Source organism: Podarcis tiliguerta, assembly GCF_965153285.1.
Source record: "Podarcis tiliguerta genome assembly, chromosome: 5".
Taxonomy (NCBI): Eukaryota; Metazoa; Chordata; class Lepidosauria; order Squamata; family Lacertidae; genus Podarcis; species Podarcis tiliguerta.
The window spans coordinates 44,551,838-44,567,632 of NC_139538.1; the positions used below are offsets into that span (position 1 = coordinate 44,551,838).

Genomic DNA, 15,795 nt, shown 5'->3' on the forward strand with positions numbered 1-15,795 from the left:
TCATGTTTATTTTGTTTAAATGTTCTTGTTGTTTCTCATTAGACATTAGAAGAGGAATTTGCTCGTAAACTTCAGGAACAGGAGGTTTTCTTTAAAATGTCTGGAGAATCTGAATGCCTTAATCCATCAGCGCAAAGCCGGATTTCTAAATTCTACCCAGTCCCTAGCTTGCACTCCACTGGATCATAAATTTGGAGCCTCTGTGAGGTGGCTTTGGGTGCGTCTTTCAGCTTCTCCTCTTCAGCTTCTGTCACAATGAAATCTACACTCTGCATCCAAGAACCTCAGTGGAACTCCATCCACCTTCAGTGGAGACAATCAGTGATATCAGATATAGAAGCACAAATGTTGGTCTTGAAATCCAATATGATATATTTCATGTATTTCAAGGATAGCCATTTGAAAACTGGACTGAAAAAAATGTATCCAACTGTGTTGGCACTGGAAAGCAAGCCTAAACTATTAAAGATAATCTGCAATGCCCCAGGAATAATTGTAGAGGATTCTTAGGCAGATATACTACTACTCATTTAACCAAATATTTGTTGTGTTATGCCCATTATGAGGAAATGGGTCACTAGCCTCATTCAGTGCCTGAAACCTGTAAACATGCTAGGGTTTTTTTTTGTAAGAGGATCATGTTTCTTTATCACTAAAGAAGCCCTCGTTACTGATATTACTGTAACAGAAATGCTTGCCGCTGCCACAATTTTTGTCAAATCCTTGCACTAAAATATGTAAAAGTTTAAAAAAGAATACTCCTGTCTACTTTAAAATATACACCTTATTCCTCTAAAATAAAACAATATCATTTATTTCTCGAGAAAAAGTGTGCAAAAATTGCACCCCCATTCTCACCTCCACAATTAGAGAAACTGAATGGATTCTCTCCTTACTTAAAGTAGCAGTTTTGAAACTCCAGAGCAGAAAATGGCTGTGACTGTCCCCGTTCGTACAAATCAATGCTGATGTCTGGATTGCAAGGCATGTTTTCTTTCAAAATGTATGTTGATCTATAGAAGGATTTAAGTTACATGTATAGACAAACGTTTAATCTGCTTCATTGTTTTACCATGAAGTAACTAAAGTAAAATGGTTTTATTTCTAAAATTCATAGTTGTATTATAACTTATTTGCTGTGGGGGTGGGATAGAAATATTTATCATGTTGTTGGCAGGAGATGTGCCTGCATTAAACAGCAACTGCTGTCTTTTCAGGCTTCAGATCTGAGTCATATCAAAAACAGTATTGTAGACTGTCCTTTTGATATGCCAAAGTTAGATTTGTAATATAAATGTTGGTTGCTTCCTGTTTTTTCGCAGCCTAATCTTTTAGTAGGTAGCTTTGAATAATCAATTGTAAGTTTTCACATTTGCAGTCTTTTCATTAAATGTGAATACTGTCCAATTTCTTACAAATTTTATATTATGTCAGCAGCATTCCTGCATGTGAAGGAAGCAGATTATAAAAATATATAGTACTTTAATCAAGTGTGCTCAATACTTTGGCTACTGAATCTGGATACTGAGGTTGATCTTATCAGATCAGATTGTTTAATTGTGACAGTATAGTAAACATATTTTGAAGATGCATGTTTCAGTTAAATTTTGTTTTCCTTTAATCATAATCTACCTAACAAATATTTCATAGCTAGCCTTAATACTTCACATTTTATTTTATAAATATGTATTGTGTACCAGATTGTACATTCGCATATACATCAACTAGAATGTGGCATTTTGCTCTTTACAAAGTTCTGAAATCTGTTTATTCTGAATTGTTTTGGTGGGAAAGTTTTCAAAAGCCTTTACTTTTTTTTAAAGTCACCTTTACGAAATAACTAGTATTGATTATAACATTAAATACTGTTTCTATCTGTTTAAAAAACTCTTTAAAAATCTCAAGTTTGTGGATTCCTTTGGGGAGTTGTGTGTGTTGTGTGCTAGTCTGAAAGGATTCTGTGGTGTTGCTGTTTCTTGGGGCACCAGAACCAAAATGAGCACCAGAACTTAGCCCTACTCAGTTTCTTCCTATATTGATGATTGCCTGGTGGCGTTCTTCCATCATTATTGCCCTGTGTTGCATATAAAGGGTTCATTTCTTTGCATGTTTCACATGCTACAAAATCAGACCTTTATTATCCCAACATGGTTCCCGGTGTCATGACACAGGATGTTAGGGTCAGGTGCCAAACCATGGTTCAACTGTCAGAAATGTGCATGTGTTTTTCCTCTTGTACTTGCATACTCTGATTCTCTTTTTATTTTCCAATTCATGGTAACCCTAGGTTTCCATGACATCAAAATCAGTGGTGCTATGGTTACTATATACCGGAAATTGATCTAGAAGCAACTTGATTTGTATATACAGTACATTTGTTGTATTTTATCTAATTTGGTTATCCCTAGAAACTGGATAACCAGGTCCTGCAGGAGGAAATTAGAACATAAAAGGGACCCTACAAACAAAGGGCACGTTCTTGAGAATCAAACCATGCTGTGTGTATGTGATGTCTGAACCTAGCCACAAATAAACAGGGTGAAGGCTGGCAGTCAGATAATGCATTAATTAGAGGGGCCCCATGAGAGGGGTCTGCCCTTTGTGCCACCAAGTTCCCCACCATTATAAAAGCAGGTTTAATTGTACAAAAAGTTGCATTTTTGTTTTGTGTTTGGCTCCTCCTCCTGGCTGAAACTTTGAGCACCTGCACCTGATTGGTTTCCCTATAGAGGTACACAGTGGAGTTTATTGAAAATGATATCAATATATGGCTTTGATTTGATGGTGTGAGAAATGGCTTCCTTCACAGATAATCTGATGAAGGAAAATACACTGCCATTAATATTGAAGCTCAGTTTTGTTGCTCTACTACAAGGGCACCAAAAAGCCCTCATAATTCTGAGCTAAGCTGATTATGTCAAAGAAGAAAACTTTTTACTGAATCACTGTCTTTATTTTAGCTTGTCAGTTACTAGAATCATACCACCTAAGGTCAGTTTGCAATTCCTGTCACCTATGGATGGAAGAGGTCTCCAAGCGGATTGTGTTGCTGCAACTTGAAGACAGGAAATGCCCAAAACTACTACAGAAGATTTTTCTGCTCTCTTTCTGTTGAGGCTCAGTCCATTTCCTGTCTCAACTCGGAGAAACATTCTGTTTGGAATCTTTAAGGCTTTTCCCTTATAGCCACCCTGTTGTTTTTTCTCCTTCTTATATTGAGTCTTTTGTTCTTATTTGTTTTCTACAGCTGCTCTTCCTCTCTTTTTCTCTTACTGTGTAAAAAAAAGAAAAGAAAAAATCCTTCACCTTTCCTGCCTTTTTTTCTTTCTCTCCCTTTCTAAGCTCCATCCTGAGCTGTGAGGCTAGGATTTTCCACTTTCTCATTATGGGGAAGACAGACAAACCCCTACAGTTCAGGGCTACTTCTTTGAAGGGGGGGGAGCCGAGTTTTGGGGTTGGGGCCACACTTGGCAGTAGCTGCAGCAAGCATCCAGGGGGCCGCTGTTTCTGAAGATCCCAGGGAGAGCCCTTGCAAGTGCAGCCTCTTCCTTTGAGTCCTGTGCAAGGGACACCCAGTGTTAATTTTCTGGACTCACCACAAACACCTCCCTTGTTCTCTTATATTGGCAATGGTGCCTACCTGAGAGGGGCCAAAATGGAGTTCTGGTGAGTTGTGGCTGGAAGGGAAACGGGGGATATCATCCTCTGCTGCTTCATTGAGTCCTAAACCAACCAGATCTGAGACTACAACATCTGGAGGCAGCAAGGAGCGAAGAAACGGGCAAGCATAATGGCGGCCATTCCTGAGGAGATGCAATCCATGCCTGGTGAACGACAGGCACTTTCCTCACTTGAGCCCTCAGGCTCAGCATGGGAAAGTAATACATATTCAGTTGTTAGTCCTTGTGGATTTTGTTGGTTTCCAGAATGGTTTTTCTCCCACTTTTTCTGGTTGTTTCCTATTTTGTACACATTTTATCACATTTTGTGCTGTTGAGTTTTGTTTTCTCCTAAGCTGTTCCAAGAAATAGGTCTGAGCCTCAACAGGAAGAGAGCAGAAAACTTATATAGGCATTTCCTGCCTCCAATCTGCAAGGCAGGCAACGCAATCCGCTTGGAGCCCTCTTTACATCCTCAGTGAAAATACCATTTATGGTAAGAACAACTTTCCCTTTATCCTACTTTCATTTAGATCAGTGGAACATAGGAATACTGTTGGATCTTAAGATTCTAAATAATCTCTTTGGAAGTTGATGCTACTGATTTCTTCTGGAGCACAACATTTTTATTCTTGCTAAGGTGTTACTATTTGTTTTCTTTAGAAAAGCTTCTTACCAAAGCACAAGTTCTGGCCCCTTGAAAGTGCTATTTTTGAAAGATAATGTTAAGAAGAAACATGGGCACTTTGTATCAAAACAAAATGGGGTTTGAAAGAGGGAAACACATTGTTTCACATTGCTTGCATATCAGGAAACATAGTGTAATCCACACAGCTCATGGGACAGAGGAAGAAAGAAACTTAACACATTGGAAGTAACTTTATTTTTTTTAAAGTAAATGTCTCAGTAACAGATACAGCTGGTTTAAATGCACAACCAATTGCTTGATCAGTTGAAAATACTATTTAATAGGATGTTTGCTCCAAAGTTGTAAAACCAGACAAACAGTATGCCAGTTACAGGAAATTCATCTTACCCTGTTTGGAATCCCTTGAGCACAAGTCGTCATGCCAAGGGTCACAGATCCAGACATAATTTGTGCACTTAAGGGCTTGTATGTAATTCTGAGTCCCTTAGCAAACAGCTCCCAAGCTCAGTACCATGTCACAAACTAATTTTGATTAGCTACCTAGGTATGTTGGAATTCATGGAGAAAAAAGTTCAAAGCCCCACTGTACAGAAGTGCTAGTCTTAGGTCACACCAGAAAGCCATGCAACTATGTACCTCTTTGTATTGTAGAAAACTGGTTTTTATTTCACAAGATGGCGAACTGCAGCTATCAATTTCTACTTATATGTTTGATAAGGTTGGAGGCAATAGGTAACCTGTCCAGGAAATGTGTATTTCCAGCACTGGTGTTAATTTTTCTAATTTGATCTTCCTTGATCTCTTAGCTAAATTCTGAATCTTTTGCTATCAGTTATGGAACACTAAATTTGTATCTTGAAGCAAATGGAGGAATTAAGGTTGACCTATTTCCAGCAATGTTTTTAACAAATTACAATTCCGTAACATCTTGAGATGTGTCGCAACATCAGGATTTACATTGATAAATTTCCTGTGGCCCAAAAACATGTCCATCCAGACTTAGCTATCACTTTATTGCTGCCATGATTGCATGTATAATAACGGGATAGAGCATTCACACTATACAATATTAGTTTCTTGATATGTTGATATGATTTAGGACACATGAAAATAAACTTTATTGACTTTGCACAGACTCAGGCATGTTGCCTAAATTCCCCTTGCTGCACATCATTCTATGCTAATGGGGATTGCCGCACCTTAAAAACAACGGATGGCTTAGGAGATGCTCACTGCAAGCAGGCAGTAGAGGAAGAAATGGTCATAGATAAAACTGCTCACTTTTGAAGGTGGGCAGGCTGCTGTACTTATATGCATAAGCTTCCCTGACTTTGTCTGTCATAATACTTCAGTGTCTGGTTTCTGCTGAAGTGAGGCTAGAGTGTAAACAAGCTCTAATCGGGAAGCTTTATATTAAAAAGGCACTTTTATAGTAATTAAAACCACAGCAGACATGTTAAAAATTGTTTCCAACAAAGTGCTTATATACTAATAGCCCCAAGGTCCTTCACATTTTTGCAATGCATTTTATAACAGATTAAGTGGATTCAATAATAATAAAATGTAGCCTATGGTTATGCATCCTGCTAGCATATAGTTGAGTATTATCACAACTGGCATAGCCTTTATTCTTAAATCCATATTCTTGATAATTGGATATGCTTTCTCCTACTTCAAAGGAAGATACATAACCTCTGACTCAAATCCTTTCAACTTTGGTTGAGTTTCTGTTGAAGGTTTCTCATGCTAATCTTCATCCAGAGAAACTGAAGTGTGAGTTTCCTGGGGAGTAAGTTACAACTTTTGAGGCTATGCTGTTATAAAATCCTTGGGTTTAGATGAGGGCTATACTGTGTTCCAGCCAATTCATATGGGACAACAAGCAAATGAGCCATTAGTTCAATATGTACTACTGGAAGCCACCCATATCTTAGAAATAAGATAAAATGTTATGAAAACCATTCCCAAAGTACCAAGTGTTAGTCGTCACTTGCTGGAAGTCACTGGAAACGGGGGTTTTGTCTCCACTGAGATAAAAAAGCAACCATAAGCAGTTGAGAAATCTTCTGCTCAAATTTGTGTTCTTAGATTAGACCCCAATGCTTCTCCTTTTCCTTCGGCCAACATACACTGCTTCACCTAAGAGAGATGGAATAAGATGAAGAAAGTGTTACTTTACAGGTACAAGTACATATTTTCCCAACTTTCATGCTGCTGTTAGGAACTGAAGAGCAGCACACTTTGGCCTCTGCCATTTGCCAGGGAACAAGAACCACTGCACTTCCAACTGTCCCTCAGGATGGGGAGGCCAAGGAAGGAGCTGCATGAAAGACCACTTGGCTCCAACTGTCCTGGGACTGCAGAAGCAAGCAAGGATACTCTGACTGCAGCCACAGGAACAGAAGCTATCGGCTGCTATTCAAGCAAGGGAAGTTCAGTCTGGCCACATCCTCAGCCTCTTCCCTCAATTCCCCTTCCATTGTGTGTTTTGTACAGTGGTGCCCCACAAGACGAATGCCTCGCAAGACGGAAAACCCGCTAGACGAAAGGGTTTTCCGTTTTTCAATGCGCTTCGCAGGACGAATTTCTCTATGGGCTTGGTTCGCAAGACGAAAATGTCTTGCGATTCATGTGATTTTTTTTCGCTCCCCACCCCCTTTTTCTAAGGCACTAAGATGCTAATAGCCTTTTAGCAGCTAATCTACTAATCCCATAAGCCTTTAATAGCCGCTAATCCGCTAATAGAGCTAATCCGCTAATAGAGCTAATCCGCTAATAGGGTTGCTTCACAAGACAAAAAACCGCTAGACGAAGAGACTCGCGGAACGGATTCTTTTCGTCTTGCGAGGCACCACTGTATTTTTCATTTGTAAACTTAATTGCAGGTTCTTGCTCTCGCTCTAATTTACGTGTAATCCACTTTGGGAGACACCAGTTGTCTGAGAAGCAGGATAAAATAAATAAACTTTGCTTGAGTCATTGCCTGTGTATGGGTCTCTGAAAAAAAGTGGGGGAAGGTTGACTCTCACAATACAGGTGGCTACACTAGAACTATGGCAAACGCTAAGTCTTCATGCTTGGACCTGCGCTATGCTTCCCCAGCATGGTACTGGTCAAAGCCAAAATACACTCCCTTCTAATTTGAAAAACAAATACCTTTCTCGCCCTTTTCACCCCTTGGTCCTCTTGGGCCTTGGCGGCCTGGGGGGCCCATTGGGCCTATGTCACCTAGCAGAGGAAAGAGAAATGATATTTTACTCGATTGAGATTGCTACTCATTTAAAATAGTTCAACTACAACACAGGCCCACTTCTTGAAGAGTGCATCTTCCAAAGCTGACCTCATGCGTTATCCCATCATGCTGCAATTTGATAAGTATGCCATAGAGAATGATGATGCATATTTCTCAGATCACACACAACATGGCCAAATGATGTCATTTGTGTAGTTGGGCTAGTCCCGTGAGGATAATTTCTCTACAGAACATGTGCTCAGTCACTCGGGGGTGCCGGACATCTATGGCACATGTTACTACTCAAAAATTAAGGTGAAATGCACACATTTTCAAATAGCATTTTACAGAGAGAATCTTAACTATCCAGATACAGAAAACTATATGGTTACAGGAAGATAATCACCCATTGTGGCAACAGTTGAGCTTTGTCTGAATCCTCAGTAGACCAAGCCCATAATAACCACTTTATAATGCCTAACAAATGGAAGAAGCGAAACAAAGTTTATTTTTAAAAAAATTCCTGTATATGTAAACTGAATCAGAAAAATGTGTGTAGTTTAAAATGGCGCTCCTCCCACATTTTCTTTCTTTAGCAAACAACCTGCGTAAGTGACACATTAGTGACTATGTTGTGAAAGTGTTCAGAAAACAGCAATCTAGATACATTAATGTGAACCTTAGTGATGTCAGCTGAATTCAATTATCTCTTCTATCAAATAATTATTTATTTTCTGCAAGTTCAGATTAAACATTTGTGTGTGAGAGATATATTTTCTATTTCATACAAATGATAAGGTAAACTCTTGTTCACAAATGCTAGTTCTGAGATAAATTCATATCTAAGGTGTCTCAGGACTTTGCCTTTGTAGGAAAAGGATTAAGTTTAATTAATACAGCACTTAAAGGGTTAAAAACACCCTGTACTATTTTTACTTTGGAAACTTCCAAATGTGGGCTAAACATTGCAAATGGACAGCTGGAAACAATTTTTAAAAAAATCTTACCAGATTTTCCATGGAAACGCTAAACCCAGATTAAGATATGGGGAAGGATACAGATTGGTATTTTTATGCCAACACGGTGCAAGGGGCAGATGTACACTTAAAGCACATTCAATGCACATTTAAAGCACATGATTCCCAAAGAATCCTGGAAGCTGCAGTTTGCCAAGCATCTTGAAATCATAGCTTTCTGAGGGGCAAGTTATAGTTCCCAGAATTCTTTGGTGTAAACCTTGCCATTTAAATCTGCTTTAAATGTATGGTATGTATGCAGCCTGTGTCTTTAACATATCACAAGACTCTAAGCTGTTTCTGCAGCAACTTACTAACAATGCTACCACTTTGGGGAAAAACACTTCAGAGCTGAGCAGGCCCAGCTCTGTTAGGTAACAAGCATATCAGCATTTAAAAGTAGGAACTCCTGCCTGGGAACAGGCGGGTAGCCAGAATATGCAAACTTGTTCACAGGCAGGATTAAACAAAGGAAATTCAGCATCCGCCCACACCAGCAGGACAGGGCTGCTTTGCAAGCTCCCAAAAAGGATTTTTGAACCTTCTTCAAGTTACAGGAAAGGAGATTCCGACTAAACATTAGGAAGAACTTTCTGATAGTACGAGCTGTTTGACAGTGGGACAGGTCTCCACAAGAGGTGGTGGACTCACCCTCTGAGACTTTTAAGCAGCTGTATGATCTAGCTGAGATTCCTGCTTTGCAGGGGGTTAACCTCTGGATCCTTTCCTAATTACAATTCTATGATTCTACGCCACCAGTGTCAGACTGGCCAAACTAACAGGCGTGAACAATATATGTCATGATCATTACAACACTTGACTCAAGAATACACCTGGAACAAGTATCTTACGGAAATTATGAAAGCAAAGAGGGCGGACAGAAATGATTAGAATAGTTGGGATGGTTTAATCAGACAGAACACAGCCTGCCTTAATGCAAATGTTTAGACCAGGTGACTGCTGAGACCCCTAGGCTGTCTAGGACCAATAAACAAACCTTGATCTTTCAGTTTCATGGGCAACTAAAGGTCACATTTTCCCCTTCATATTCAGGTGAATATGATATGATAACAGGGAAACAATACAGTGCAGCCCATCACTATTTTATATACCTGGTTGTAGCACCAATGTGAAACAGACTTGATCCAAAAGTAAACATTGTTTATAGTCACTGCAAGTCCCTAATACCATTGGAGAAGTGTGAGTTTCAAAGGATGGATGTGTATTGTTTGGAAAAGTGTGAATTTAGTAGATTGGCTATGCTGGAGCCCAAGTGAAGCCACTGAGAAGCAAAAGGGAGATATTAGCCTGCTCAGGGGAACCCAAAGGCTTCTGGTAGCATGTGTACACACACACACCTCTCTCTAGGGACTAAGCATGCTCAGTCACTACAGAACACTGTCAGGAAAGAAAAACCGAAACTGGCAGACGGTGGTGGGATGGAGTATCTAGCTGGCTGGCTAGAACCTTGCACAGGAGCGCTGCTGTTTGGGGGTGAGGATGCATGGCAACATTTTGTGGCAGGCCCCACTTGCATCCTCTGAAATAGAAGTGCTCTATTGGGTTTCCTTTCAATGTCTTCAAGAGGAGGAGACTACTTGTACAGGGGGAGGAGCCATCCATCTCCCTGTCTCCCTCCTGGATTCTCAAGTTGGCAAGTGTGGCATCCAACTTCTTACCTTTGGGTCCTGGGAATCCTATCTCTCCTTTCTGTCCAGGTGCACCTGGGATAGTTCCATAAGCTGTACAAAACAAACAACATCATGTTTGTGGCTATCTGCTCTTATTGTACATACAAGAACATCCATAATGAAAAGCTCTGTGCTTTTGGCCCATTTAGCAAAGTAATTCAACACCGCAAAGCCTGAAGGGTCCAGGTTATGAAATCAAGGTAAGCCATATCTGAGGGACTGCCTCCTCTTCTAATGAGGCAGAAATGCAGGTTGTCACAAGGCTATATTCTACTACACATGTCTAGGTCCTCTTTATTGAGCATTCATCATGATTTGTACTCATCAAGTTGTTGCAACAGTTACACACAATCACACTTTCAATACCATTTGTGCCTGCAAAAGTTTTGGCGTGTCATAGTGCTTCGTTTCCAGGCAGCGCATGTCCCATAGCTTCCTGCTGAAACCCTGTAACTTTGTACCACAAACATTCCAAGACTCTTATTATTTTGTGGTTGCACTATATACGGCAAGAGTGCCCCTTGAGAAGGCACTAATGTGATAACATTGGGGAATCATTGCAAAACAACCACTAAAGGGGAACAATGTGTAGACCGTCCAGTATGAATCCACCATTAACACGCTACTATTGCATCAATGACGTGTTGCAGAATGCACCTGCCAAAAAAAATCCACTAATCTGGAGTGGTCCCTAAACTACTCCCTACCCAGTAAAGCAGCAGCTGCAGTATTTCATTTCATTTAAAATCTCTGTATATCCTAATTAAAATGACAACTGGGATGTGACTTACTTCTGAAGAATTCCATGAGGTCCGCAGTGATATTGCCATAGGATGCAAACACTTTGCTGATGCCTGGAATGCCTGGAGGACCTGGAGGCCCAGGTGGTCCTTGCACAGCATAAGTCATCATGTCCTGCAGAAGCCCTCGGCCTGGGAAATTAGAACATAAATTTGAAATAGAGTATACAAAGGTTGACGTGACCGATTTCACTCCCTGGCTCTTCAAAATGCTTTGTGTCCAGCAGTGAAAATTCCCTTCTATAAAACAGAGGTAAGGGTAAAGGGACCCCTGACCATTAGGTCCAGTCATGGCCGACTCTGGGGTTGCGGCGCTCATCTCGCTTTATTGGCCAAGGGAGCCGGCGTACAGCTTCCGGGTCATGTGGCCAGCATGACTAAGCCGCTTCTGGCGAACCAGAGCAGCGCACGGAAACGCCGTTTACCTTCCCGCCGGAGCGGTACCTATTTATCTACTTGCACTTCAACGTCCTTTCAAACTGCTAGGTTGGCAGGAGCAGGGACCGAGCAACAGGAGCTCACCCCGTTGTGGGGATTTGAACCAACCTTCCGATTGACAAGTCCTAGGCTCTGGTTTAACCCACAGCGCCACCCGCATCCCTAAAGCAGAGGTAGGCAACCCCTAATTCTTATCAGTCCCAGTTAGTGTAGACAATGAACAAAGATGATAGGAGTTGCAGTTGAGAACATCAGGAGGGCCACCGGTTCTACATCCTTGCTACAAAGTCAGAACTCAAGAAAGCATCTCTTCCCACCCCCCGCCCTTTGAAGCTGTGGCATTTTCCTGTGCTACTTTTAAAGCATTCTTAACACTCCAGAAAAAGACTCAGCCCATAGTTGTATTTCAGCCTTCACCAACCTAGTACCCTCCAGATGTTTTGACCTACAACTCACATCAGCCCTAGTGCTGGTGAAGGATTCTAATCTGAGTTAGGAAACTGATTTAATGTTTTGATCCTCTGGGGAAACTTTTTGAACCAATCCTGCTGAGCACATATATTATATGAAACTGTTTTGCTGTGATAATCCAAGATCGAGCAGTCAAGGAAGGAATCTGAGGGATTTCCCTCAGAGGTACATACAGCACGTTTCAGTTTAACATTTATCATGTGTGCACTTTAGGGTCATTTCAAAAAAGAATGTCAAGTTTTCCCTTAGAATAGCTCATGGAATCTACACTGCGTATATTCAAAGGAGTGGAACACAACTTACTTAATGGTCTAAGAATCACATGTCCCAAATTCATTCTCTCTCTCTCTCTTTCACACACACACAAACTCTAAACAGTCCACAGCACTTTGGATAGCATGGGGTAAAATATGGATATACTTACTTTGTATGTTTTCTGACACTCTGGCTGCCAACTCATTGTAATCCAGTGACCCAGCAAATGATCCACTATAGGATCCTCCTGCACCTGTAGATCTCATCTGTGATCCGCCTGCTCCAGCACCATAAGATCCACCTGCTCCAGCACCATAAGATCCGCCTGCTCCAGCACCATAAGATCCACCTGCTCCAGCACCATAAGATCCACCTGTTCCAAGCGCTCCACCATAAGAACCATCAGCTCCAAGAGATCCACCATAAGAGCCATCAGCTCCAAGAGATCCACCGTATGATCCATCAGCTCCAAGAGATCCACCAGCTCCAAGTGATCCACCATATGCTCCATTGCTTCCCAATGAGCTGCTGTATGATCCCCCTGTGGCAAGTGATGCATCATAGGATGTGGCAGAACTTAGGGACCTGCCATATGACCCATCTGAATTTAGAGACCTTCTGTAAGATTCAGCCATCAAGCTGCCATCTCCTCCTATACCAGGTGGTCCTGGAGGCCCAGGGGGTCCTCTGATGATGCCACGAACATCGTCACCTACAAAGCACAGCAATGAGTGTTAATGGAGCTGCACCAGTTATAATGTAATGTTCTACAGGGGTGCTGAAGCCAGCAAAGAGTGCTCTGGGACAGCATCCCAGAGGGTCACACGATACATCAGATCTTCTTCAAGGGAGCTCTGATGCTGAATCCTCCTCCCATCCCCACAACTTCCACAAACCTAGCCCTATCAGTTTTGGAACTCTTGACATCCCAAAACCAAAATGTGTTGGGATGGTTTGGGGGCATGCAGAGGGAGCAGTGGGATCTAGTGCCTTCCCAATTCCACCCATTATTCCTAACAGGAGTGCTTATCCACTGTCAGTTCCACCCACAGGCAAGAACCTGATAGTATGTTAATGATATTGATGTAAGCCTCTTTAAGTTTACTGAAGCAGGGTGCAAATTTTAGTAAACTTGGAGCAGCATGGTGCCCCAAAGAGAACCTATTTCTGGAAAGCTTTTCATTAAAGCAAGAGGATGCTACTTGAGACTGAGTTGATGGTTAGAGGTTATGCCCTACCAGCTAAGGTGCTGTTTTTTAAACCTTCTGGTTGCAGTAAAGGAAGCGCAAATTAAAGAACAAGTCTCTTCCATAAATGAGACATGTCAAAGATGACCAAACAGAAATAAATCTTAGGATCCACCTTAAGACAAAACCATATTCAATACTTTTGATTTCTTGAGGGACTTTTCAGTCCAGGATAGCAGCTGTAGTAAGCATTTCTCAGCTGCTACAAAAGAGCTATGAGATCAGCCCTAGGCATAGTGCCAGGATGAGGCCCAGACTTGAAATTTCAAGAAGAGCAACAGCTGGTTATAGCAATCAAAATTGTGGAAGCGGTTTTGCGTATGTGACTTACTAGTAAGGTACTTAATCAAGTCACTTCTGAACTGGTCAGTCCAAAGATCATCACCATAGGAAACAAGGCCACTTCCTGACAAGCCAGGTGGTCCTGGAGGGCCTGGTGGACCAGGTGGTCCGGGGGGTCCAGAGAGTGTGTAGAACCCCAAACCTTGGAAGAAGAAGAAACTGGGTTAATACTGTGCTTTTTAAGAAATTGCAAGCAGACCCTTTGCTTGAATTCTTTCTCCTATGTCATCCCCCCCATTCTAACAGCACAATCATATGCACTTAGCCAGCATTATGTTTAAAAACAATTTCATTGGCATGTCAAGATGGCATGCTATTTTATACCTTTGTAATTTTTGATTCAGTTTTTTTTGGGGGGGTGGCAGCAGGGTGGGGGTGGGGTGTTGACACCCCTTTACCCTGTTAGCAAGGAAGGTCAAAGTATCACATAGCTTTCATTATAGGGAGCTACCAGCAGAATTTTAGTTCAGCTGATTGACCAATCATACTATTTTGTCACTAGCATCCTTTGCTGGTGATGACTAACACACCCAGATCTTACAATATTGGGATTCACTGTATTGAACGTGGCTCAATTCCCCCCCCCCTTCTTTTTCCTTTACTCTGTCCTAGAAAGCCCAGCAACTCCCCACCCCCCACAAGAAATCCCAGACTCCTACATGGTACCCAAGCGCAGAGTATGGCAAATCATATTTACTTTGTAAGTAGGCGGAGATGTCCTCTGCAGTGATGGAGGAAAGCGCACTGCCTGGTGGGCCTGGTGGCCCAGGTGGCCCTACAAAGCGATCAAATTCTGAGTCTGAAAGAAGGAAGAATGTGAATAAGTATCTGAGGCCTGATTTACACACACACACACCTGTTCCCCCCCCCCCCCCGCTATGCAAGCAAATCCCCTCTGTCCCTACCCACATTGCCAGGACAGAATAGCTAAACAAAAGGCAGAAGGACTTTTCTGTCCTACTCTGTTAGCTTGTATAACAAAGTGAGGATTAAGAATGGCAGAATCAGCTATGTCTTGAAGAATAATTAGGACTATGCACCTCACACTTATAGTCTCTTTGCAAAAGAAATTATAAAGCACATACTACTTTTGACAGTGATCTTACAGCTCATTTCTAGAATGCGCCCGTAGGAACATAAGAAGCTGCCTTATACAGAGTCAGACCATTGGCACATATAGCTCAGTATTATTATTGATTATAGCTCAGTATTATTATTGAGTAAATTTGTATACCACCCTTCATCAGAAGATCACATGACACTTCACAACATAAAAATACAAAATGAGAACACAAAATACATAATAACACACACACACACCTTTAACCCACAAACACCTTTTAAAGACAACAGAATGTTCAATCAGCCAAAGGCCTGGTTATAGAGAAACATTTTTGCCTGGTGCGTAAAGATATGTAATGAAGGCACCAGATGGGCCTCCTTGGGGAGAGTTTTCCACAAGCGTATTATCTGCAAAGATGGACAGCAGCTCTCCCGGGTTCCAGGCAAGGGATATTCCCAGATCTATCAGGAGATGCTGGGGATTGAACCTCAGACCTTTGGCATGTATAGCATGTGCTCTGCTACTGAGCTATTTCCTCCATTACGCAATCTCAGCTGAAGTAGGAACACAACCACTCAGTTTACTCTAGCAATCTACGTCCTGGGAATGAGGTGGAGCCAAACCTTTGCTTCACTGAACTAAATGGAGACCTAGATATCTCCAATGCATTTCAACTCTTTTTAAAACCCAGAGATGAGCACAGAGGGGCAAGTCCAAGTTGGGTGTCTATGAACCATTGGTCATTGTAGGGAAGCCTAAAATCCAATAGTTGTGAGTCCATAAAATGTCCCAAGATGGCTTGATAGGATTGCAAGGCTTATTATAGTTCCAATCAATACTGCAATTCATGACTGTGGTTCTGGCAAGATGCTCACACCCACACTGTACATTTAAATCACATAACTTGCCTCAAGGAATCCTGGGAACTGCAG

At 41.6% G+C, this 15,795-nt stretch overlaps 2 protein-coding genes across 7 annotated transcripts in view; one reads left to right on the forward strand and one right to left on the reverse strand.

Moving 5' to 3' along the window:
* SLK (STE20 like kinase) overlaps positions 1–1,887 on the forward strand; it is a 47,896-nt gene extending 46,009 nt beyond the window's left edge. For all 6 annotated transcript variants that reach the window (XM_083441500.1, XM_083441504.1, XM_083441502.1 and 3 more), the window contains one exon: positions 43–1,887. In XM_083441500.1, coding sequence (XP_083297626.1) covers positions 43–189 — 147 coding nt within the window. In that variant the 3' untranslated portion in view covers positions 190–1,887. The remainder of the gene's footprint in view (positions 1–42) is intronic.
* Positions 1,888–4,525: 2,638 nt separating this feature from the next.
* COL17A1 (collagen type XVII alpha 1 chain) overlaps positions 4,526–15,795 on the reverse strand; it is a 62,726-nt gene continuing 51,456 nt past the window's right edge. Inside the window, exons 45-51 of the mRNA XM_083441613.1 lie at positions 14,498–14,599; positions 13,790–13,942; positions 12,381–12,923; positions 11,039–11,179; positions 10,236–10,298; positions 7,465–7,536; positions 4,526–6,447 (exon numbers count right to left, since the gene is read on the reverse strand). Coding sequence (XP_083297739.1) covers positions 6,398–6,447; positions 7,465–7,536; positions 10,236–10,298; positions 11,039–11,179; positions 12,381–12,923; positions 13,790–13,942; positions 14,498–14,599 — 1,124 coding nt within the window. The 3' untranslated portion in view covers positions 4,526–6,397. The remainder of the gene's footprint in view (positions 6,448–7,464; positions 7,537–10,235; positions 10,299–11,038; positions 11,180–12,380; positions 12,924–13,789; positions 13,943–14,497; positions 14,600–15,795) is intronic.